Raw genomic sequence first — 27,008 nt, 5'->3', positions numbered from 1 at the left:
AAACTGAATTAATTCTCCAGCAAATTTCCTAAGAACTTTCTTCGCCAATTAGGAGTCAGTCCAACACTTATTTTCTAAGATTTCCCAGCAGACCTGATTTTTCAGTCTTTCCCAATGCGAATTTTACAAGCCATGCTTCCAGTTGTGTACTATTCACGTATTCAAAGTTGACTTACGTTGTACGATGTGTCCTGTTTCGGAGTGGTCAAGGCAGTTACATTGACGCAGCCCTGGGTCCTCGAGAAAAAGGAGCGGGCGGTGTTATCGCAGGAATAAGGCGACCGCGACCGTGTGTTTTCCTTTATACCCGTCGCCGGGGAGACGTCACTTGGTCGCCGGATGGAGAAAATGGCCTTCCGTCGAGCCAGCTTCCATCATCTCGAGAGATACGGTCCGATTCTCAGGAGGAGACGCGCCCTCGGACGTCTCCCCTTTATTTTCGCCGCGCCTCAACGAGCCGGCTATTCATGAGCGACCGCACGACTTTGACATCGTCGAAGGTGAAACATATTCTTTTCTCTCCTTGGCCATGCACGCCTGGACATGCCTCGCGTGGTCTCCGACGTTTCCGTGCTTTGACGACGCTTCTGGGGTAATTTACGTTGCGATTGTGCGTCCTCTTGAAACGGTGTACTTTGGAACGAACCCTTGAAAGCCACGGAGAAACCTGTTTCGGCACGTGTTGATTATTCTTTTTAATTATGCTTTTAGCGTTCGCGAGTTATGCAGGGGTTGGAGGGGGTTGGACCACTTTCACCGCGCCAACTTTTTAATTCCTTGTTTTAATAGGATTTCTTGTTTTCTTTTTCGCCGCAACCTCCGCTGTGACTTTTCGAGGACGCGGCGAACACGTTTTGCTTTCTTTTCTTTTGACTTTGGACGAATCTCCAAGTTTATGCTGTACATTGAATTTTTACTGATGTCGAGCATTTTCTACATAGTTTCTTTTCTAAATTTGTAAGATTGTAAAACGTCAACATCCTCACAAGTAGAGATTGAGACCTGTGCAAAGTACAAAGAAATATTCTATTCGTTCCCATAAAAGCATCGTATGACTCAGAATAAAATTTTATTTCGAAGTACAGATATAAAAATAAATATTTCATTAATTCCCAAGATACCATATGAACCGTTCGTTGCACGAATCGATTAACTTTATAAAATGAAATTTGAGAAATGCGATGAAATAATGCACATTGTTTTTAAAAGTTCCCTTTATAATACAAATTCAAATAAGTGTTGTAGAATGGATAAATACAAATATAGCTTTCATTTAATTCTATATGAAATTAATAAGTAGGAAAGTAGCCAAAAAATAATCGTTAGTAATGTTACAATTTTTATGTGACATATGGAGTTAATCGATTTGTGCTGTGAACGGCACATATGATTATTCCAGTGTGTGTATTATTTACGTTTCACATCCTCAATTTATAATAGTCCATTCTTTATTCATATTAAACTTCGATTGTACCATCGCCGTCTTCCTTCGTCGAGAATTAATGTAGTTTGCGAAGCAGCGAAATAGATAATGTTGGTCCATCTAACGACAAAGACCGCTGGTCAAGAACCTTTTCGACAACGACAACCATGTCACGGGGAAGGTATAATCCACTGTTTCCTGGCAGCAGCACCGCAATAGCCGCTGGGGATCTCAGGAAACGATGGATGTAGAAACGTTCCCTCGTAATGAGTAGTTGAGATTCCTTGTTAAAGGAGCGTCTGAACTCTGCACTGTGGCTTTCGCGGTTCCTAACCGGTTTCGGCGTTTCGCATAGTTTCTTCCCCTTTCTGCTTTCCCTGCGAGTAGCCCCGTCATCCGCCCCCGAAGCCTTCGAAACGAGCCTCACCGGAATATCCGTTCTCGTCTACGGGAATCCGACCATAATGTTTTATTTAACGACTCCATTCGTCGCGTTAGAACCGGAAAATGCCTGCTCAAGCTACAGAAAATTATTCGAGTTACCTTATCATAGTTTGAAAAATGGTAATTAACCTCTATTTATCAAGTATTCAGTTATTATTGTCGGAATTTTGTCTTTTCTGTAGAACACTCTATGAGGTTGAGAATATTTAAAACTGCAATTAATTTCAACGTGTTTTAAAAAGAAAATGTATTCAAAGATCGTTGAACAAGAAATTAATTGATTACTCAAGGAGTAAAATATATTCAACTATTAATTAGAAGAAGCTTCTTTGCAATAACAAGTCTTTAAATTGGAGTTAGCGCGACCTCGTAAAATTTCATCTGGCACGGTCATGTCCGCATTTAATAATCATTATGGCGACCATGTTAATAGTATGTTAACACGGGGGTAAAAGCTTGAGTCCCATTGTCGTAATTGTGACGTAATCCCGGGAGATTAAGAATTTAAAGCTCTCGACTGTGATGAAATAGCAGGGGTGTGTCTGCGTAAACGTAGGCAAAACGAACGAACAGGAAGGTGGGGTTTGTCACCCTCTTTCAGTCTGCGAGATCTACTTTCACTGACGCGTGCTAAATAACAACGCCATCTCGGAGCGAAAATGCTTTGAAATAACAGATGAGAGATAGCGCCGAGAATCTAGCAAGTTTGTATCTAGCAAACGTGTACTGGGTTCAATTCGCAAATTCAATTTTTTTATTCCCTTGCTTGTGCGTGAAAATATTTTCTTTGCGCAAGTCGAGACTTTCTTACTCCAAGGGCATTCTTTTCATCCCTTCGAGGCTCGGAAGAAAACAGGCCCTTGGTAAACTAGAGATACGTTCGATCTACTTCTAAATGGATAATTTTTAACTATGAAAATCACAATTTTGATTTGGGTTTGGGTGTTATTGATTTTATAGAAAATTCTATTACTCAACACATCGACCAGTGCTCTGGTCTCTTCAGAGGTTCAAACTGGAGTAATACATATATTTAAAAATAATTTACACGCTCAAATAATCATATGACATCTTGAGTATTAACAAATATTCTGAAATACGCGACGAAAATAAATATTTGATCAGTCCTGGAAATATAACGTGGTTATTTGAGAATTAATGAAATTATCAAGCAGAAAATAATAATTGTTTCACTAGTCCACAAGGCATCTTATGATTACTTAATTATTTTGTTTAAGCACGCAAAAGAATCAACAATAACAAAGTCCAAGCTAAAATCATTTTTCGAAAGATTCAGGGACCAAGAAAAAAATACATTTCACTTTACATTTCCAGTTAAAGTAATCTGACGATATTCCTAGGTCCAATTCTATTCGCGAGTCCGACGACGGTATCGCGCTTATCAACCGCAGCTCGCGCAACGAGTGGTATCGACAACTTTTTCGTCGATGCGTGGAGTTTTTGTATCGACTGGCCTCGTTCGGTAACAGGTGTCCCGTAAGTAGCGTTTTGCATTCCGGACGCGAGAAATGATGGATCGCTGGGTAATTCGGCGCCGCTGTCCGCGGTAAAGGTATGGGTTGGTAGCCTGGAGAAGAGTAGGAAATGGGAAAGAGAACGCGGAAGGGGGACAGATGTAGAGAGAAGTAAAACGAGAGCGATTCCCGCTGAAAAACGGACCGGCGAAAAAATTGCAAAAGCCAGTCGACCAGGTACAGTCGGGGTTATATATTCTACGGCAAACCTGAGGGGAAAAAGAGCTTCCCATTGACGGAGTCAATTTCATCGTGCAATGACCGCTGGGACAACGGAACAGAACTTTTGTTTGACTACTTTCGGTATCGAGGGGTTAATTGCGAGACATTTTTTTTTTCTTATAAATTAAGAGAGAGGAAATAGTACAAGAAGATGACCACTTTGTAAATAAGCAAACTTTTACATAAATTTTCGTACCTTTCTATAAATTGTAGCTTAAGATAGAATGAACAAATATTTTTTAAATTGATATGTATATAGATTATTCGAACACTACAGGCCCTTTTATCTATTTCATCACTGAGAGGCACCCAGTATCTAATAAACAAACTAAAGAAACAAAGAGAACTGTATATATACTGTGATATATACCTATGCACATTATGACATTTTTTCGCTTTCGCCAATTTCGATTCTGAGCCAAATATGCGACGATGTACACAGCAGCTCGATCCAGCGTGAGCGGTTAAGCTACAATTGAGCGTCAAACTTGACGTTAATTTGGAGTTTGCCTTGAAATTGCCACCGCGCGGATAAAAAATCGTACCGTTGTGTAATCGCGACAGAAACACACGGCCTGCTGATCCAACTAAATTACAACCGGCGCACCGTGTTAATTAATTACCATTGGCACCGTTGCTAATCAGCTTCGTTAGAACACGGAAAGTGACACGGAACCTCGATGGCCCCGTTGTTGAAATTCGATCGGCTCTGTCAACAACGAAACTCACGCGAGTTTCACGGTATGCCGCGAGTCGTTCGACGCTCGGCTTCCCCCGGCTGCGTGTTTTCCGTGGAAGCTCATAATTACCGTTCACAGAGTTCGCCACTGTTTTTTGGGAGCGGTTTTTATAGGGAGGGTGGCGAAAATTGAGTGAATGCGAGGTAGAAATGATAATTTAGAGCTTTTTCCCAATCTCTTTTGTACGTGTAAATGTGAAGAATAAATTTCTGAATGTAGGGTCTTTAGAGAACATTATTCTCACGCAAGTAGATAGGCGATGGGAGGAGATTGTATGTCATAGTTATAAAGTGAAACAAGTTTGCGGTGGCGGTTCCTACGAAGGGAGAGCGAGAGAGGAGAGAAAAGGAAGGCAGCATTTCGTTGAATCTAAATAAACAAATTATTATTTAACTCCATCCCCCATCGTCCATGTCTATATGCTTAAATCCTTAATCGTATTACTCTAAAATATTTCCTATCTCTCAATTTACGTATTTTCGTCGCACAACCAATCCAACTCAAGTTTCGTTTTAAAAATCCCAAGCCATCGGTTTCGCGAGAGCTGCACGTATAACTCATTTAGATGTTAGCAGCGGAACGTTTATTGGCGCAGGACGAAAATCGGGCGATACGTTTCTCGTAATACGTTTTGTCACGCCATCGATATCGACGCCCAGCGAGCGAACGCGACAGAGGGTGGCGGATGTTTATGAAATCGATGGCTCATAACGTTCCCGACCGAACGAGGGATCGAGAGATTGCCAGCGGCAATATTTTTTTTAATCCCAGCGCCCGATCGCGTACTTTGTCCGTGTTTTTTCGTGTTATTTAATTTACGCCGGATCCGTTCCCAACGAACCGTCTCATTTGCGCTATCGCGGCGCCGTTGCATACATTAAAAACAAACATTTCGCCACTGTTACCATCGCGTACCGTTAACGATGCAATCGAAACGCTGAGAATTGAATGAAATAGTTGAACGAGTACGGACATTCCGTGGAAACTATTTAGGCTGGATCCAAAAATCTGAGAGATAGAAAGAAACAATTTATTGCGTGAGATTTTAATGTTATATTGCGGTTGACAGTTGCATATTAATGTGTAGATGTCTAAGGGGTTAGTCGCAATCAGGAAGATGAAAAAGGACACTTTTTTGTGTTTTTTTTTAGATATTAAATAATAATTTTTAATAATGAAATTTAAATGTATCACAAAGTGTGTCTTAAATAACTATACACAAATTTTTTTATAATTCTTTACGACATACTTTGTAATATATTTAAATTTCATTAATAGAAATGATTACTTAATACCTAAAACAACACACAAAAAAGTGTTCTGTTTCATATTCCTAATTGCGACTAACCCCTTAATTTGGGGCACACTCACATTTTTTAGATCAATCGGTGATATGACTGTTAGTTTTATTTTATTTTTTTTACAGCTTTTATCTCACATATAACACCTGGTTCATGTATTGTAACGCATGAAGATTGATTCAATCAATGAATATTCTACACTGTGTTACCTAATTTCAACGTTTATATTTCCAAAATATTGTACTCCCATTTATTAAGAAACGAAACCTAATTGTAACATATATTATTATGATTGCAAAGACAAAGAATACAACGATACAAGTTTCGTCATTTCGTACACTAATCCCAAGAGGTTCACGGTTAATTAATATTTACACGAATGGACCGTGTTTTAACTTCGTCTATTGATCCAAGTTTCCCCATGCACGAATTTGCAGCACGACTCTGTGCCTCGAACCTATGAAACTTCTCGCTCTGTTGGGATCTATCGGTGGATAATTTGATTGTATCCCGAGAGGATTCGATAGTCTCTAATGGGATTAAACCTGGAGACGCGCGATCCGTTGTATCCGCGAACGCGACCAATGACTTCGTCATGATTTTGTTAATTCGACGTCAGTACACATTGTGCAAAATTCATTTAAATTTCGAAGACCTACCCCTGGAGTCTTCTTTAGTTGTAACGTTTAACTAAGAACTTGAAATATTTATTAAATTGCGTCAGCCTGGGGGATTTCGAGTGAAAAATAAACTTTAAACTAATCGTTCGAAATTGGAGTCATAGTAGCGTGGAATTCTCGTCGATCGACGTAATCCAGCAAGAAAAAGGGAAGATTCGGGAAATGGTATAAGAAAGTCGACGATTAATGGAGAAAGTGAACTGATGAATAGATAGATGGTAGCAAAAACGATAACAAGAAATATAGAGATGGGACTGAAACTTTTATCATTTTTTACTTGACGAAGCTATCAAAGGCTAAAAAATAGAATTTTGTTTTAATATTGTAGAATATTCGAAATTTAATATAAATAGAGCAAATCAGAGTTAAAGAAAACTTGGCAAGAAGCTCAGCGATAAATGCAATTGAACGAAGAATGAAATTAAGATCAGTTCGAATCAAGTTCCCTTTTATTAAATTGTTAATCTCTAGGATAACGAGAATCGGATAATGTCCAAACAATTTTGGTCGTTAATCTGCGTTACTGTGAAAATTATTTTTTAAGGTCGCGCGGTTAATCGGATCTCTTTCGGTTCGTTTGAAATTTACCGGGTCCCATATTCGGATAACTGGAAAAATTAACGAGGCTGTTGATTATCCTCCAATTTGTTCAATTTAAATTCTAGGGCGTTCAGTCGATAGAGGGTAAACTCAGAACGACGGGAAAAACGTACAATCGATATGCCCCCAGGTCATATCTGATCTAATTACGAAACCGTTAATTACATCGATAATTAGCGGCCACCGGTTCGATTTTAGTTTGTTGACTGACTCGCTTCCGCGAACTGTAAACGATCGAATATCTGGAACCGCAAACAGGACATCTATCTGTTTAATCCCATTTCTCTATTTTCCGTGTGTTCCTAATCAGAATGACGCATGGTATTCTAAATTTGTTTCTCCTGCGATCGCAATTCAAGAAAATTCACGTATCATAGAAATTGCACGTATAAAGCGAACTGTTTTTGAACAAAGAAAAAACGTCGAACAAGAGAAGCTTTCAAATCAGAAAACCTGATTTACATGAAACTGAAAAATGAATGAAAATTATAAAGTGGAATCAACGGACTTCGGTATTAAATTGCAGTCAGAGGCGAATCGCAGTCGAAACGTAAATAAAGCGATCACGGTTTTAATATAATTTTACGAATTACTTTGATCGCGAATGCAGGCCAATTCGGTAGTGCTAACATTATAAATAACGCAAACTAATTTCCGTTTGCTCTGTATAGAATGGCCCGATCAATTAGGAATGAAGTGATATTATTTAATTGGTTTCAAGAGGGAATGGAGTCATCCTGCTGTCCTGCTATTTAAATTAACACGATAAAAACCTATCGACGTTTCATTTGTATTACATTTCTACGTGATCAGACAAATGATTAGTTTTAAAGACACTTTTTCAATTAAATGTTAAAATAATTCACGTATTACTAAATTTAATGATGGAACAATTATCAGAATGATGGCCATAAACTTTTCATTTCGAATATATGAATTAGAGCGATTATACTCTCAATTTTTTATATTTTGTCCCTTTTTCCTTTATTATTGTTATTATTATTAAAACCCACTCAAGTTGTTCATCGATACCTCAAGACCAAAAACAAATATATTATCATTGGTACTCATAATACACCTAACAGCATAAAACATACATTTATTACACGTATAAAATATGTACCTATAATTTTCACTTAATCATAATAATTTAATCGTCCAGTGCCAAGTATCATTAACGCGAAAATATCAGAGAAATAACGAAGCGATCGGGCATGAAACGATGAAACGATGCAGAATAGAGTGTTTCCGAAAAGGCGAAAGAGGCACGCGAGTAATTTAGCGGAAACACGTACGTATATCGTTCCAATTAAATAATTTCGCGGTTAAATTACAGGCGAGCCGCAAATTACACGCGGAAAACAAAGTCCGTTCCGACGTTGTACGCCATCAGCATTTTATCGTTTTATTCACTTAAACGGTACATTAATAAACGCGATTACGAAAGTGGACATCTTTAAATATCGATAATGGCGCGACCTAATTGGTTAATGATCTGCTCCGACGAAATCTGCGCCTTTGCTTTCGGCCCTGTGGAAAATCCGATCCATTCCCGAGCCGTCCACGCTTCGTTTAACAGCTTACGGATAACTAAAACGGAAATAATAGCGATACATCGCTGGCGCGTGTCTGGCGAAATAATTCCGAAATTGTTAAAACCGTGCTACGTTATCATAATACGAAATTACACCGGAATATTCTGTTACAAGTAATTAGAACTTCCAGGTCAGAGATGAGGGGATTAAAGTCTAGTTAAAATATGGAAAACTCCGAACTTGGGTGATTAAGTATTTCTAGTGCTTCGTGGAAAAGTGTTGCGTATAAAAACTAACTAATCTCGTTGTGATCATCCACGGAATTTTTCTGTCGTATTCTAACACGCGCAAAAATTATTGCAAGCTTGCAATGTAATATTGGGTCATTGGTTCGTGTCAGATTCTGTTTATATTTAATCAAACAACTAAACAAATTTGTTGTATTTAAAAGTGTGATCATATTTTTTCATAACACTTGAAGGTACGATTCACGTACTAAATCTAAACGTACCACGATCGATCAAATGACTGTTTACAAACTTTTTTATCAGTTCCTGTTTGCAATATATGAATTATATATAATTGTTCCAGCATTAAATTTAGTAACACGTGCAATATTTTAACATTTAATTGAAAAAAGTGTCTTTAAGACTAATCATTTGTCCCATCACGTAGAAATATAGTACAAATGAAACCTCGATAGGTTTTTATCGTGTAAATTTATAATAGCAAGACAGTATGATTCAATTCCCTCTTCATCATCTAAATTTTATAATCGATTCCGCCATACTATACTCACGTTGAAAAGAATCCTACTCCGCTATTTCTACTGGAATCCACCCAAAAATATGATTCCACTGTCCAAGAACGTCTTCTCACCGCAAAATTCACCGTTCTGATTTCAGCCCTGCGAGAAACCAACCGATTTCCGTGCAGAGCAATGCGCGGAGTTCGATGATGTTCCTTACAGCGGACAACTGCTCAAGTGGTATCCGCATTACGATCCATCGAGACCGTGCGCTTTGATCTGTCGCGGGGAGCAGTCCCTGGAGGACACTGGGGACCAACTCAGAGAGGAAACGTCCGTCGAGAAAATACTTCCTGGCGAGGCCACCGAGGCTCTGCAGCTCGACAGCGACGAGACCATCGTGGTCCAACTCGCGGACAAAGTCAAGGATGGCACCAAATGTTACACCGAGGGCACGGACGTTTGCATCGCTGGCGAGTGCATGGTGAGCGGAATTCCTCTCAGAAGCTAATTCGATTAATGTTTAAGTAGGCGGTGGTCGGCTGGCATCCATTAGGGAATATACCCTATGCGAAGCTACCAGGCCGGCCATTTTTTTAATTAAATTGATAGAAACTATGGAAAGGCTACTTGGAAGACGAGAATGAGGAGAAAGTGGTATCGTAATTTAAGGTTAGATGGGTTGTTTTATTTTAAACTTTTTTATAGGGATGGCCCAGGTCAGTGTTGGGCATAATGTTGTGATTACGATTACGATTACAATCATAATCACAAATTTATCTGTGATTTCAATCGTATTCTTAAGGATTTTCAATCATAGACATTTTTTATCTCAAAACCGACTTCGGATTCGTGTTCCTCCCCTCAACAAACTTAGAAAACCATAGTTTCGTGAAAATAAAAAATTAAATATTTTCAGTTAAAATAATAGATGCCAATAGGGTACGAACAAGATAGGGTAATTTTTAAAAATTTTCGATTTTGACGATAGCATGGTTTTCTAAGTTTTGTGAGGTGAGGAACACGAATCTGAAGTCGGTTTTGAGGTAAAAAATTGTTATGACTGAAAACCCCTAAAAATATGATTGTTAAAAATATGATTAATCACAGAAAAATTCGTGATTACGATTACAATTACAATCGTAAACTCGGAAACTCAGAAAATTAGAAACATTTGATTACAATCGTAATCGTAATTATGATGGTCAACACTGGTCCAGATGCATAGTCAAGCAGATCGAGGAATAATTCTATCGGATATATACTTGGGTATTAATAATAAATTCGACCAATGCCATTTCATAATAGGACATTTTAAATTACTTTTTAATATATTTTAATTTAAAATACCTAACCTAAATTCTTTATGCATGTGAATTTATTTGTTATAATTTGTATAAACAAAGCTGATCTATAGATCGCGTTCTAAAAATACAGGCTTCTCACTCTATTTTTTTGGAAATCGAATAATTTTATCCTCACCTCCCAACACGTTTAATCCATTTTCGGTGTAATACCTGAAATTAAAAAATCAGTAAAAATGATAAAATAGGAAAATCAATGTATTTCTGTATTAAATTGCTATTGCACACATGTAGAAAGTACACGTAAAGTACTGCTTTCGCATCCAAAACGAAGTTCGATCTTTTGTCGTTGTTGGTAGGAGACTGTTGTTCGAATCGAAACACCAAACGACGAGTGATTTGCTCGTGAAAAATTCAGTTCGGTTAAAAATCCAATTTGTTAAGTGAACCGTACCTCATTCGATTTGAGGAAAGTTGGCGCCAAGCGGCCCCCGGAACCGTTCATCTCTTGGGAAAGCGTAATTTTTGCGCTGCGTCGGTATCGCTTCCGATGCGCCATATTTCGCGCTACGCGCGAAACTTCGCGAGCTTCGCCTGCCAAACCTCACTCCATCCACTCTTGTGTTTTACGTCCACCCGCGTGCGATTTCAGGTTCACATTTAATCGAGCATAGTGCATCGCAGACACCGCTATAAAGTCAATTACGCAAATTAGTTACAGAAACACGTAAGGTCGCAGGGTACGCGACGCTGGAGGTATAAAAATTAGTGGAAACTGGCGGCTGTCGCACAAATGTCTAACAATTATTATTGTCTAACAATTATTAAAATGGTCATTTGAGAAGATATAATAATATGGTAAAAATATAGAGATAATTTATAATTAATATCGAGTGATATAGGATGCTATAATTAATTTATAAAATGGTATCAAAGTAATACGTCCAAATAATAAAATGTATCTGTATCGCACCAAGAAATATTAAGTTGAGAAAAAAGATGCAAACACATCGAGAGGAATTATAAATTGAATATTCAGACTCGAGTAAATTAAACGATGCCACTCGAGCAGCGATTTTAATTAAACAAGAAACGATATAGCCATAATCTGGGGAGCCCGAAGTCTCACTTTAAGATTTATAACGATTGCGAAGTCATCTCGATAACGCGGCAGGATGATATTTTCGCATCGAACCCCCTTCTCGTCCCTCCATTAAAGCTCGACACAATTTACTTTGACCGAATGAAACTTCGTTTCACATTAATTGAACCGCGTTGTAATCTTCGGATTGATTAACAATAATGGACAGCCCTCGCCGGTGCGCGCTTATTATACTTGATTAAATTTATTATGGTTAAATTATATCCGCGCGGCATAATTTCGTAACGAGCAACTGTGCGCAAACAAACGAAAATGGCGGCCGCTTGTTACACAGAGAGAGCACGCGGGATAGCGCAAACAAATGACGTCGACTTTTTAAGCTTCCACGTTCGTTAACCGAAAATACCCGCGCTCGTAACCTTTTAGGAATTAAACAATCGATACGTGGACAAGATAAAAATGTTCACCGTGCGAGGGTACCCGCGACACGAACTCCCTTCTCGCGCGGTATATTATTTGTGGTGGGAAAACATTAGCGAAACACCTCGTGAATAATTCATAAAAATAATATGAGGTTGGAATATACATATTGGAACAGCTCATTGCTCGCAAATATTTGTCGTAGGCGTCGAATAACGTGCCTGATGTTGATGAAAATTTCTCGCCCACGTTTGTGAATTATCGAAGGACAGTGATACCATGACCGTTAAAATAATCAGCAAAGGTGTAACAATCCTTTTAATTGCAATTTGAGTTAATAATAGGTGTCCTACTTAGACTAATAAGCAAGCTATGCAGTCTGTAAAAGATGAGGATAATCTACGAATTATTTTTTTTTTAATAGTCTACAGCATGAAGACTTTAAAACTACGTAGCTGGTTCCATTAGGAGTAGAGGTCAGTCACTGATCAGACGCGCGAAGTGATCGTCGCCCGTATCAGCCAATTGCAAAAACAACCGACTCGATTACCGGACCAATTTCGACGCGCTAATTTTCAGAAATGCGACAGCGTCGCAACATGGGCTCGCAAACAAAATACCAATTCCCCCGGAAACGGTGGACGTAGAAAAATATTTTTCGTCCGCTCAATCGTGCATTCACGTCCGTGAAACGCAAAATTTTCAAGTTTACCTTTGCAAGTTTTATGGCGCCGTTAATATGCGATTAACGTGCATAACGCAGACACGCGTGTGCGTGTAAATACGCAGTTCGATTGTGCACGAAAAACGGGGGACTTTATTTTCTCGCGGAGTCGCGGGTGTCTGTGAAATTTATTGGCTGCAAACTCGCCAATTTGAAATATAAATGGGACGGGGGTGGCTTGTTTTTGTCAACGAACCACGTGTTTTTTTTATGTGAATTTGGAGCACAAACAACTGGTATATCCAAAATGGCGATTTTGGTTCGAATTGTTTGGTTAAATATTTGTTGATAACAGGCGTAAAGAAGTAATTTCTTTTTGTGAGCGTATATGGAAGTAAAACATAAAGTGTTGGTATTAGATAGTATAGAACAATTAAGTCCATAATTATGAAAGTGGTCTAAGTCAAAATTTAAAAAAAGAAATGAGTTTATCAGTTACTTCACACCACATTATTTTAAACTAAACTAATTCAATGTAATTTTTGTTTCAAGAAATATGTGACTTAGACCACTTTCATAATTATGGGCACGATTAAAGAATGAATGGTACTGAAGCTGAAATATTCAACTTGGACCTACGCTTAAAATTTTAAATATTAAATTGAAAATATTTTGAAATTGAAAGAAGTGATATATTATCGCCCATTTCTATTAATAGTAAAAAGAAACTGTAATAGTTATTGTTATAATTTTAGTTCCATGAACTAACATGCATGTTCTCTACAAGCTTTAAAAATTTCGTCTATGGGATACCAGTTCTCTAAGCCAGGTGAAAGTAGTTTCGAGAAAGATGGCTTTAAGGCTTCAATGAGGATCAGCGCACCAACCTATCGCAACTCCCTGCAAGCATATCACCTAGAAACTTCCACAACATTGTCAATTCTTCCAATTTCTACCTCAGATTTTATTAAAACAAATTTTGTTTAAATTAACTCGTCTAAAATTTCGTGAAACAACTACCCACGAAAAAAGTTGATACGGCGTTATTGACCAATATTTTCCAACACAAATTTTACAGTATACTCTTCAAAGTTTGACATTCACATATCCAAATTGCAGTCTACCACGGTATGTAGATCACGCGTGAAAAATTCCCCAAAATCGGTAGTTGAACGTCTTGGGAATCAAGCAGCAACCGCTTCGTCCCTTGTCGAAGCTCGAGTAGGAAAGTTTGGTCGGAAACTGGTAGCCCCGAGATTTGCTCAGGTGATGCACACAGTGGCCCCTTGGCCTTGTTCCTTCGCAGTACGTCGAAACTTATTTATAACTTTTGGTTTCCGGTACAATTGAACCGCGACCGCATTTTTCTTCGGGGCCAGGGAAAATGCGAGCTAACGAGGCGCGCGTCTTGTCGTCTTTCGCCAATATTTACCGTGGGTGCGTCGCGACGCCCGCACGTCTCGTCCATTAAGTTAATTCGATCTTACTTTACACCGCGAACGGCTCTGTGTACCGAGAAACAAGGAGCTTCGAGTAGACTGCTTCGTCGATTAGCTGCTTAAGTAGTCGCGGCCACCGCGAGTCGACCCTCTGAATTGAAAACGTGCTCTCACCATTATCCAGAGAACAAATTAACTCGTCAAACTACACACTTTTTAGAATTTCCATGCAGAAAATTTGCACGGTCTGTTATTTTTTTTAAACAAATTTATTTCCTAGGAGTGAAATTAAAATTTCTTTTATGTTGGATGACTGCTGTGAATTAAGTAACTGAAAGGGATAGTGCAAAGAAAATAAATAATTTTATGGATTTAACAGTTGCAAGGCATTTATTCTACTTTTAGGAAAGAGAAGCAGATAATTATTTATGAAAATATGATTAAAATACTGTCATTACTAGACTGCGGATATTTATGCAAAATACAATTTTTTTAAACCATACCTACAAAAACTTAACATAAATAAGAATTTATTTTATTCTGCAAGTATTATTATATGAACTTTATTTTTCTATAAATGCATAAAAATCAGCAGTCTAGTCAGTACCATACAAAAATCGACGTAATTGTAATTTTTACAAGCTAATAATTACGTATGACGGCAATCATTTATACCATACTTTTTAATCATTCAGATCAAAGACAGGAATTATTCGGTGAAAAGCGTATCGATAAGGGGTTGCAAAATTGCTGCATGTACACTTTCCATACGGCTAATAGTTGGTCATTGCATGCCGGCAGCTTGAAGTGTATAGGCTTCAACGTAAAACGGTTTTCGATTACTTGTACTTATCCAGATATCTTAGCCCTCGATCGGTTCCAAGAAACACCCTATTATTCGCTTCACTTTACTACCTAGCTTCCATGTAACACGATTCTGGCCTTTAATCAATTACGTTCTAGAATATCTCGTATCCGATCTACCCTCGTTCGCGTTCGAGTCCGCATCTTGACCACTTTGTTTCGAAAAAACGAACTCAGACTTGCTTAAGACTGCGTGGACACACTGCAGTGATTACTGCTAATTAATTGAGAGAAAAATAAATAATCAAAAAGAAGGTGAAACGGGAGAAGGGGTTTACTAAGAAAAATAACGTTAAATTACGAAATTACAAGCTTTGCGAAAAATAAAATGAAAAGATCAAGGTTCCGTTTCCATGGATTGTTATAAAATTGAATAAAAATCGAGGGCGCAGAGGAAACTCAGCAACCGTGAACGATTCTCCAAAATGTTCCCGCGGAGGGGAGGGGGTCAAGAAATAATTAACGAGATTTCATAGCAACGACAGCGGCGGCGAAGTTGGAAGAACAATATCTAATCAGCAGACGAGTCTACGTAATTAAGCACTAACCGAGCACCGACGAACGCAAACTGGTTTTGCATTATTAAAGCAACGGGGTAAGTTCTCCTTTCGCGTCGGACACGCTCGATAAGTGGGCGACGCTTTTGTGCTATCACGACTCGTTAGAGTTTGTCTTGCTTGTGAAATTCGTCCAATTGTTTCGTTTCGCGGTCTCCATAGTCTATCGCGCGACGTGTAACGCGAATCGTTTGTTCGACATGAAATTTTCGGTGACTAATGTTCATCCATGAACTCGGAATGTTCCAGAGATGAAGGAAATTGTTCATGAAAATACCTATTCTTTTTTTAATAGTAATTTTACCGCACCGATTTCAAAAAGGCTATAGTAAACTTTACTTACAGTCAGTCCCATAAGTATTCGTACCCTCTATATCGATTGAAGAAATTTAGCTAAATTGAATGATAGATTTGATGTTTCTAAGTAAAGATTTCATTATAAATATTAGGTCTACCGGAAAGTTCTGTCCATTTTTAGAATAACACAAAATATTAAATTTCTCGTACTTTGAATAAATTTTATTGAATAATATAATTTTTATCATTATTTATGACATCTTGCCAGCATGAATACAATTTTTATTTCGTTTTTAATGAATATGCGCGTACTTGTAAAAATCTTGTAACCGGAACAGACAGAACTTTTCGGTAGAGCTAATATCTACATGAATTAACTTCAAATTTCTTCGATAAATATAGAGGGTACAAATATTTATGGGAGTGACTGTATGTATTAAATTCATACCTCGAAAATAACATGACGCTCAAATGAAGTTTAATAGGTAACTGACGAATAAAAATATGATTCTGAAAATGTACAAAATATATTGGACAAAATTCCATAGAACAAAACCGATACTATAGTAAATACTAAATAATAATCCCGCTGCATACTTACAACCAGTCTAACTTTCATCACACAAGCATCAATTAGCCTTTTATTTTTTTAATTTCACGAGCGAAGAGGTAGTTCACAAATCCACCATTCCCTTTCAACATCAGATAGATTTAAGTAGAGCACTCATAAGAGCCATCGTACGTTTGGAGATCGATGGAAGTACCCCCTTATCCCTTGGCTCCTTTCAGTTACCTCCGTAATATAAAATCTCGTAATATCAGCTTGCATTTCCTCTCGAAGGCAGCGCTTGATACGGATAAAAAGTATGCAAGAAATTAGGGATACGCGAGGTTCGCGGGGATCGGGCACAATAAGTTCCATCGTTTCAGTGAAGACAGCCAGAATAAGGCGGACAAAGTGATCGGGAGGCGAAAGCACGGCACGCGGGAGTCGGGGCGAGTCCTGTCTCCGGGAAACTATGTTAAAAGGCAGAAACGAGTGTAAAGGGAAAGAAAGACCGCGGGAGGATGGGTGGGGTTGAATGCGAGGAAAAGGAAACCGTGGCGTTGGAAGAGGGTGTATTGAACGTAATGTGCCAACTCCGGCGGGCGGTAAGGGCTGCGGAAGGTGTACCGACTGCCGAATGAAACCTTGAAAGCCAGTTTGAATAATTGAACGCCAGTCAAATTTACGTAACGAAATAGCTGTGAGATGGAAAGTCCCGGAGATCGTCGATTTACTTTCGACTTGGATCTTGTTATCTAACAGCTGAATAGAGGAAGAGAGGTGGGGTTTAATAAAGGCAGAACGAAATTTCATTCGTTTTTTTCTTCTTATTATTCTGGATCCGTGTGCTCGAGGAATATTGGTAAATAATTCACGTGGAGGGTGGGTAGAGGGAAGAAACTGTTTCGAGGGGACAAATATCACGAGTGGTGAATCAGATTTTTAGAAATTCGGATTCGTTGCATTCAGATATTTTATTAAATTTATTTGCATACTTATTATAATTATTATTAGACGTGCATATTTTTTTACTATTCTGAGGATGTTCTGAGGAAATTTTATAGACACAAAACTCGAAGACATACATCGATGCTTGTCATGACAAATAGAAATTCGAAACATCCATAATAAATTTTACCTCTACTAGACATCGAGTACGTTCTTCTCAACTTATTTCATTGACACCTCCGAATTTTTAGTCGGCAAACGCGACACTATTCCACCGTTCGAAAAGTGTCGCTACCAGATTTAATTTATTCGCGAATTTCCCTACTCGGGGTTTCCAGCGCTGCGAACTAATGGTGTTCGAAGGTGGCACGTAAGCCGCTGTTCGTCTTGGAGAGACGTTTAATGGATGCAAAGGTATTATTTGTACGGATCGGGGCGAGGACAGCGGGGATCGCGGCAACCATTGAGGATCGGGGGCCGTTAAGTTCCGCGATATTTCATTTTGCACGCCCGACCGGCTGCCCGTTTCTCTTGGCTTGTTTACCTAGAGAAATAACCGGTTGCTTCGATGGTCCTATCCTTCAATTACGGGGCTCTCCGCTGCAGGTTTCCACTTCTCGGGGCAAAGTAAACCTAATTCTGGCCGCCCGTATTGTGTCTCTTCCGTTCTGTTTGCGTGCGCACGAGCGTGTACTTGTGGACACAGCCAGCGTGTGTGCCCTGTGTCTGTTTCCCTTTCACATTTCTGATCCCGACAGGATCTAAAAACCGTCGAGATTCTCTGACCAGGAAATTTCTATGAATTTTTTACACCGCCAAAATGGGGCTTCGAGAGATAAGAGGGGATTTTTCGTTTTGCTTCTTCTCGCGTGATTCGCTTCCACCTTCCTACCGACGAAGAACTGGTTTATTCGCTTGCTTTGCAGGTAAATACAGATGGTAATTATCCTGCAACAATTGCAGAGTGGAAGTCTATTTTTGGCGTTGAATGAAGAGAGTGTTGTTTTGCAATCTGTTTCTCTGCAGGATATTTAAGTATTCGTGTTCGATATTTTTTATTTCATTTTAGCCGCGAATGTAATCAAAATTCGAAAGGTTAATTAACCAGAATTATTCATTTCTATCAAGTTTCGAAGAAGTAGCGTAGTGAATGAACGTTATATCGAGTAATAGGATATTTGCTAACTAAATTGAATTTGCAAAGTATACATATATAAATCTTCTGAGCAAAACACATCTATTATAATTTCTCTGATCCCAAAAAATAATCGTACGTATACATTTAAACTGAATATTTCATACACCATGAGCATATGTCTCATGTGTCTATCAATATAACTAATCCTGCCTCAATTAATAAAGGAGGCAGAAAGACTCATTTCAGAGTACAAATTTATCTTTTTCGTCACAGCTGTGCAATTTTTCAACGCAGACACGAATGATAAAAAAATGTTCAGCCCTATTACGCCCGTTCAATTTAACCAAGGGTATTTCTTATATTTTTCCAAACGATGTTCGAATCCAGCGTTAGAGCTGTTCCGAAATAACGAACACGCGGTATTGTTTTTCGTTTTGACAACGAGGTTAAAGAGGCCGAGCAGTAGAGAGAGAGAGAGAGAGAGAGAGAGAGAGAGAGAGAGAGAGAGAGAAAGAGAGAGAGTAGAAAGACGAACGTGTTTCAACGCGTTTCAAAATCGTATATCCCAGATTTAAACTCCATTTGAACTCTCGACCGAGCGCTCGATGCTTCCTACACGCCTGCAACGCTCGCATCGGTGCATAAAACAAAGAAAAAGGTTCCGAAACAAATCTGGCCTCGTGTAAAATTAAATCTCAATTCGTCCTCTCCCGTTTCTGTTCGATTTCTCTTAACTTTGCTGACTCGTTTCCTACACCCGGAATTATTATGCCATTCAGTGGCTCCCGTTAAATCGTAGCTAGCACAGGTGAGTAAACTTCGAATCCCTTTTATACATTTTCTCCTCTGCATTTCTCTTTCTCTCTCTCCATTTCGCTCGTGCATTCTTTTTTCTCCCTTTATTTTTCCGCCTCCTTTTTTTTCTCTCCTCGTACTCGGCCGAGAAGCATGATTCGCCGAAGTTACTTCCCACGCAAAATTCCGCAGACGGCGCGCGTTTCCAACTGTCGAAGAATTTTCACCGAAGTATAAACGTAGTTTCTAAACGCTGACGAAGAGCCGAACGTGTTCCCGGTGTAAAGAGCCGCGATGGGACGACGCGTCTTCGCCAAAGGTAGACAGGAGATTGACAGAATTTTTCGAAATATTCCCGTGCCTCCGCGCGAAATTTAATATTAACCATTCGAAGTTCGCGAACCGTCGTTCCGTGGATGTAAAATTTTGAAGAAGCTACGGGAAGAGCGCCAGCTGTAAACATCGTTTACGGGAACACGTGTTACATTGCCTCTGGGGCAATTATGTTCGATGAAAAAGTTTTCTCGTTCATAGAAACAGAGAAAATATGACGCGTATCGTAGGCAGCTTGTAAATTTTACCCGGGCATTTCGTGGTTTAATCGTGTAATTCAAATGAGTCAGGAGAAACTCATATTGATGCACTGAGAATCAGGATTTAAATTATCTAAAATATTTGTGAAAATTTCAATCAGTTTAATTCCAATATTGTTACGTTGCTCCTTCCTCGAGATTAATAAAATAACTTTATGTATTTCTTACATCATATTTTAATTTTGTTTTGTTTTTCAAAGACAAAAACATACATATACCTGGTGAGGATCCTGTACAGTTAACGCAACAATCCCGCCAATTATTATTTAATTTCACTTCGGTTAAGGGGTGTCTCCTAAAGTTAAAGACCAAAGAGTGTCCAAAACTTTCGAGCAGCTTACGTGAAAGTGACGACACCGTTAATATCGCGCCACTCCACAAAATGATTTCACAGCGAGGCAGCGAACGATCAGTGTAAAGACTTATCCGAATCGACGTCGCTCCACCAAATCTGGGATTATCTTTATACGACAGACGATCGTTGCAGGGATCTCGTTAGACTCGTGTCTCTCCACTCTGCCACCCCCTCAAGTCCCATCCATATCCTTCCTTGTCGCTTTCCCTCTTCTGGCACCTTCGCCACCAGTTTGGTTCACTCTTCTCGCCCGGATAAGGGATGAATAATGTACTCCCCGACCTCGACGCAAACCTCCATGCAGCCTGAATGACAAATCAGTTTGCCGTCCGAGCCAGGTCACGAATCGACGTCAGCTTCTACTTCTGCCTTTTTCCTTGGCCCCCCCCCCTCCCCCCCCCCGGACGAGCCATCTGAATTTGTACACGACCTGTAGTAGCCCGCATCCGGATTCTGCGCCAGAGCTCGAGTGCCTCCCCCGTTTCTTTTTTCATGCTTGGTTGATTAATCTCTTACGCTTTGACGCTTCGACGTTCGAACTGCTCGAACCGTGACGACATTTGTTCATTTTTGGCATACTTTTAACGAGTTGGACAAGCGAACGTTGTACTTTATCAGTTCTTTAGGGAGCTCATTATTGAGGCTATCAAATTGGTGTTTCTTTTGTTTTACTCGTTAAGGTTCCGTATTGTATTTTACGAGTGAAAGAAGAAGTCTTGTTTTGATGATTCTATTGCTGGCAATGAAATTGTGACACACTTGGAAATTTGGGACGATTATTTATGAGTGTGTGTATGATGATTCTCTAGAATTATTATTTGTCGTGCTCAATTTTTGTCTAAATTATGTATATACAGTCAGTCTCATACAGATTTCTATTAAAGAAATTTGTCTAAATAAACTTATGAGTTTGATGTTTTCAAATTAATGTTTCATGATAAGTATTTACACGAACAAACTTTTCATTTAAATATTTTAATAATGAATATTTATTTGGGAGCATCAAAACTTATCATTTAATTTTGACAAATGTCTTCAATTGATATAGAGGGTACGAATACTTATGGAACTGACTGTAAGTAAAATTTATTATAGCCCTTTTGAAATCATTGCTGTATAATTATGATTAAAAAAAAGAATAGGTATTTTCATGAACAATTTGCTTCATCTCTGGAACATTCCACTCTGGAACATTCCGAGTTCATGGAAACACTCTCCCATGTATGTTAGGTCGTCCCACAAGTTCATGCCACTTATTCTTCTGCTACTCATACTAATATCTGAAACGTGCCTTTAAGTGTTATAAAAGAAAGTAGTCTCTCTTATTTTACAATATTTTTCCACCTTCGTGACATAGTCATTATACCGTTACTATAAAATTTCTGTAGTTCTTTTATTAAATATTGACACAGTATGCAGCACGAACTTATGGGATGACCTAATATTTTCTCCCAAAGTACCATTTTCTCTGGCACCCTCGTCTCCCTGTCAATTCGGTGGAACCAGAGTAACAGCAACAGACGCTGAATCACTTTATTAATCGAGCGCACCATTTCTGTTTCAGAAGGTCGGCTGCGACTTGCGAGTAGGTAGCAACAAGAACACGGACGCGTGCGGCGTGTGCGGTGGAAACGGATCGAGCTGCCAATCGCGATACTCGTGGAGTTTGGAATCGATATCAGCCTGCTCGATATCATGCGGCGGAGGTTAGTAGCGGTTACCAAGTTCATTTGCTTGAAACGCTCGGTTCTCGAGCTGCGCTGGCGCGTACACCCAGACCAGTCCATTTACATCGGCACCGGGAGCAATGAATTCTAATGAACTTTGAGCCCCCACGAATCGTTAAACGTTCCTGCGGTCCTTTCCACCCTCTCCCAGCCCCCCAAAATTAATAACGACTACTTAGACGTTGGCTCGGTTTCCACCTATCGAGGGTGTTGCGCTTTGAACCGAGATTGCTTCGCTCCTTGCTACCCGAAGCTCCCTTTCCGGGCTCTGTTTGTTCCGCAAAGAAAATAGAGAGACCACCCGAAAGGTTGTAGACGATTCGACTTCTCTCGACCTTTGTTGCCTGCCTCTAATGTCGTCTAACCTTAACACCGTATTGTGGCGACTGTAATGACGAAGAATGGACGTGCAACCGTGATTTTGCAAATCCTTCATTTACCCAGTTGTCTTTCGAGCTTGCACGGTGAAGAAACTGTTCGGAGTAGTTCTCCCAAAGCGACAGAAATTAAAGCATTTCGAACGTGTGATTTCCAGGCTCTATTTTTCAGGTCCTCGGAATATATTTGAAAACCTGTGAAAGATAGATCCTCACGTACCTCGAACTTGATTGGATTGTATACGATATTTACGAATTTTTTCTGCTGATAAGAAATTTACCCGATTTTTATTAGTTTTCAAGATAGAACACTTTGAAATTTACTAGTTTTCAGCGGAGAAGTCTCGATTTGAGTGGCAAGTCATAAAAGTGATCCTACCCGATCACTCAAACTGAGACTTTTTCGCTGAAATTTAGTAAATTTCGAAGCGTTCCATCTTGAAAACTAATAAAAATTGGGTAAATACATGAAGGGTCAGTGAATTCATCTTGAAAAGCACTATCGCATGATACTCCCAAAAATATATAGTTCCATTTAAAAAACGAAACTTCACCATCATTTCTTTTAAATTAATAATATAAACAAAATTTCGTTTACGCCACAATACAGAGTCCATTGTATCCGGCAATTTACAGACAAACAATTTTTTCGTATCATCAATAGCTATTATATAGAAATATGCGTCTGTCATACTTTAGCGTGGACACCCTGTACGTGTATAACCTTATTCATATACATATTTATAAAAAAAAACTTCCGTTGGTAATACCAAAACTATTATTCAATTTAGTCAAACTTCTTCAACAGACACAGAGGCTACGAATATTCATGGAATTGACTGTATATTAAGAGTGCAAACTTTAAACAACATCTTCGCCAATTTTCATGAGAAAATATTAACACTTGGACTAAATTGTATGATGAAACAATTATATATAATTTATATATTGTACATAAGAACTATCATTTGACAGGTCGTGGTAGGTGTTAATAATGGAAAGAGGATATTGTGATAACTAGACTGCGGAACTTAATGCAAAATAAAATTTTCGCGAACGTGCCTACAAAAATTGAACCTAAATAGGAATTTATTTTATTCTGCAAGTATTATAACACGAACTTTACTTTCCATCTTTTTTATATTCTTCCATATTGCTTATAAATGCATAAAGATCCGCAGTCTAGTGATAACTCTCCGTGTCTTCCACGCGGAATCGAGTGACGAATCAATAATAGAAAATGATCGAGGAAAACTTCACTTTGCTTTGTCCATTAGGGTTCAAGCTAGCGATGGCGGTGTGCAAGACCACAGAGATAGACGAGAGCGTGGTGGACGACAGCTATTGCGATCCGGACACCAGGCCAGAGAAGACTCGGATGCCGTGCAACACGCACCCCTGCACTGCAAAGTGAGTACCTTCTGACAAACGGAACTCCGTCGGCTCTGCGTGCACATTATCCACGTCAAAGAACGTTAAACTACTCGCGCTCGCTGCGCGAATTTTCCCATTTTACTCGAACGGACAGGCCACGTATGCTCGTGTACACGTGAAGAGATCGTGCGCTGTTCGACATATCGTTCGTCGATTTTTGCACACATCATCGAGTTGCAAGAACTCGGCTCCATTTAGAACGATGCTCTCGGAGATCGTTGCGATGATCGTTGAGGAAAGAAGTCGCGGTTCCGACAACGTCAGCGATTCGCTATTCTTTACCTGAGGAAAACATCGAGGTGACGTCAAGGGTTTTGCGGTATAGCGTCGATCGAGTTTGGGGTAACTTTATTTATGATTTTCTCGGACAGTTGGCACCCGGGGAATTATGAGGAGTATGTGTGAAGACCTCTCAAAGGTTGATTTTAGATTTATCGATATATTCCGTGGGATAGTGTGACGTAGTGAGATATCTAAGAGGTATTTACATCGGTATTAGTATGCAGATTTAAAATGGGAGTGATGAATTCTGCGAGACATTGTTGGGAGTCGAAATACCCTGCAAAGTCGAAGATGTGGATTCGTGAAGAGTCGTATAAAAAAAGATTGGGCAATTCTAGTAATTCTGGGTTGCCTTGCACGATCATATTCCTCGACTTAGAAAATTTCCCTCGGAGACTGATCTTAGAATCATATAGGTATCGCGTGTCCCTCGATTCTACATATTATAAATACACTGCGGATCTTTATGCATTTATAGGAAATTTGAATGTCCAAGAAATTACAAAATGCAAACAATATGGAAGAATATAAAAACGATTGAAAGTAAAGTTGATGTTGTAATATTTGGAGAATAAAATAAATTCCTATTTAGGTTCAATTTTTGTAGTTTCAATTTTTGTAATTATAAGGAGCTGAAATTCTAGATTTCTTCTTGCCTCTACAAGAATTTTTCCTAAGGTACAATAATAAAGTTATCTCTTTTCTATATTAAAAAACGCCAATCCTCGTGCACGGAATCAATCAAAAAACAATAAGAATAATTCCTAAGCTGTTCTATACGGCACAAATGCCTCTTCAGTGCTTCCTTCAGCCGCTTATCGAGCATGTCTTAGTTTCACGACGCCATCTCCTTCCGTTCGACTCGCACGTACGAACTCAGGTGCACGAAATTCCCCCCCGTGGAAATCGGAATTCCCACTTTTCGGATTAACGCCGGCCAATCTTCTCTGACCAATTTTCTCGCGCTGCCACGAACAAAGCAACCATTCCCGATTATTGTCGAACAAGGCAGTCGCCTGTACGCGTGGTTGTGCACGGTCGCGACCAGCGGACGAAAGCGCGCAGAAATGGATACCGGTGGTCGCGTAGACTCGAAAAGCTCGCTGGGAACGATGGGCCGGAGCTTTCAAGCGAACTGAACGGTCATTAGTCGAGGGAACGCTTCGGAAAGAGCAAAAGCCCGGCGGGCCTCTTTCTGAAAGAGACCTGGAAAAACAAGCCCGTTCCTTTCCGCTGGGATACACCCGTGGAAAACACCGATTGCGAACACTTTCGACGCGACAATCGCTAGCTGAATATCGAAACGGGACATACTTGGCACTGCCTGGATTGTCGGTGTACCGAAATTATTGAGCACTGTCCCATCGATTGCTTTCCAACCCTGAAACAGGATACATTGGTTCTACCCGCTATCTGTTTTCTTATCGATTTTCAACATTCAGCATTCGAAAGATTTCTTTAACAATGGAAAGTGACATTTGTGAGTATTTTTAAATAGAAGAAACAACGTCTTTTCTGTAGATAACCTAAATAACTCACTTGTTTTTGAAGATAGGAGAAAATGCATTTGACCAAACTTACTTGGTATTGGAAGGCTCATAATCTGTTATTACCAATTTTTCTGTAGGTGGAGATATCAAGATCAATTCTGTTTTTTGAAATGGAATGGTATGATTTCTTACAGTCTGGTAGAGTTTTTCAAGACGAATACAATGACCTATTATGAAGGTCGTTCGAGGTCACCCAAAGTCAACTGCAATAGAAAATAAATTGTCTTAGTACTTGAGTACTTTTCCATGAAAAAAAAAATAATATGTAGAGGGCATAAATGTAAAGGAGAAACAAATTTTCTTATCATTTCTCAAATAAAATTCTAGTAATCAGTTAGCATTCAAAATTCTAGTAATCAGTTAGCATTCAAAAAATAAATTTCATAACATCATAATTATTCTCGACAGCTGAGTGAGACTCTCCACCCTTCAGCATCAACCTCATTACCCCAACTCACCACTTTCTTGCTAATCCTTGTTGTGGACCTAACCCAGACATAACCGCATCCGAAATACATGGGAAAAAATATGTCCTCCTGGCCTCTCTTTACCCGCCGTATTATTGCAGCGTTCCATGATTTACTCCGTCCATTTCCGCGTCGCCAAAAAAGAGCCTATAAAGCCTGCGCGCGAAACGAGAAACCACTGACTATCCGAAGAACAATTCGTCCAATAATACGACTTTTTTCCGAGTAGATGGATCACGGTAAAAGTTGTTTCTTACCCTCTTCGCGATCAGACTCGCCGTAAGAAAACTACGCGAAACGACGCGTCGACCATAAAGTCATAGTCACGCAGGGATCACTGTACAGCCGCCTCCTCCGTGGGCATCGTGCTCCTGAAAAAGTTATTTAACGGAATTCCTGGACTTTTACAGTGCCCCGAAACGCGAATTCACGTCTGTAGAACAAGTCCCTGTTCCATTTGATGATACCTGTTGTAGCGTTTCCTGTTCAAAATTACGACTGGTTGCGAGGAAGAACCAGAGACAGTTTATCTCCCACGACCCACGGAATATGGTTCTGTTCTTGCCTCGATCCACGCACGGTATGCAACTATCCGGGGTAATTTACGACGAACGGGGGAAGACTTAGAGAAAACTCGGAAATTTGGAAAATCTTGACGAGCAATGTTTTATCTTTGTATGGGGCTTATTCACGCGCGAGGAATATTCCTGTAGGTTCTGTAGTTAATTCATGCATGGTCTTGTTCAGAATAAGGAAAATATTTTTTATTATTTAGGATATAAATAGTAGTTTGTCTAAGAATGTGCTATTTTAGTACAGACATTTTATTTAATAAAGGTTCTTGTTCAGAGGATAACAAGAAGAATATTTTTTATTATTTATGATATACATAGTATTTTATCTGAGAATATACTACTCTA

General features: G+C 39.2%; 1 protein-coding gene across 2 annotated transcripts in view; it reads left to right on the top strand.

Moving 5' to 3' along the window:
* LOC128890569 (protein madd-4) overlaps positions 1-27,008 on the top strand; it is a 291,690-nt gene that overhangs the window by 227,007 nt on the left and 37,675 nt on the right. For both annotated transcript variants that reach the window (XM_054149201.1, XM_054149200.1), the window contains exons 5-7: positions 9,386-9,712; positions 21,816-21,957; positions 23,633-23,765. In XM_054149201.1, coding sequence (XP_054005176.1) covers positions 9,386-9,712; positions 21,816-21,957; positions 23,633-23,765 — 602 coding nt within the window. The remainder of the gene's footprint in view (positions 1-9,385; positions 9,713-21,815; positions 21,958-23,632; positions 23,766-27,008) is intronic.

This window comes from Hylaeus anthracinus, unplaced genomic scaffold (genome assembly GCF_026225885.1).
Source record: "Hylaeus anthracinus isolate JK02 unplaced genomic scaffold, UHH_iyHylAnth1.0_haploid 12001, whole genome shotgun sequence".
Taxonomy (NCBI): domain Eukaryota; kingdom Metazoa; phylum Arthropoda; class Insecta; order Hymenoptera; family Colletidae; genus Hylaeus; species Hylaeus anthracinus.
The sequence above is the reverse complement of the archived record's forward strand: the minus strand, read 5'-3'. Positions and strand labels throughout refer to the sequence as shown.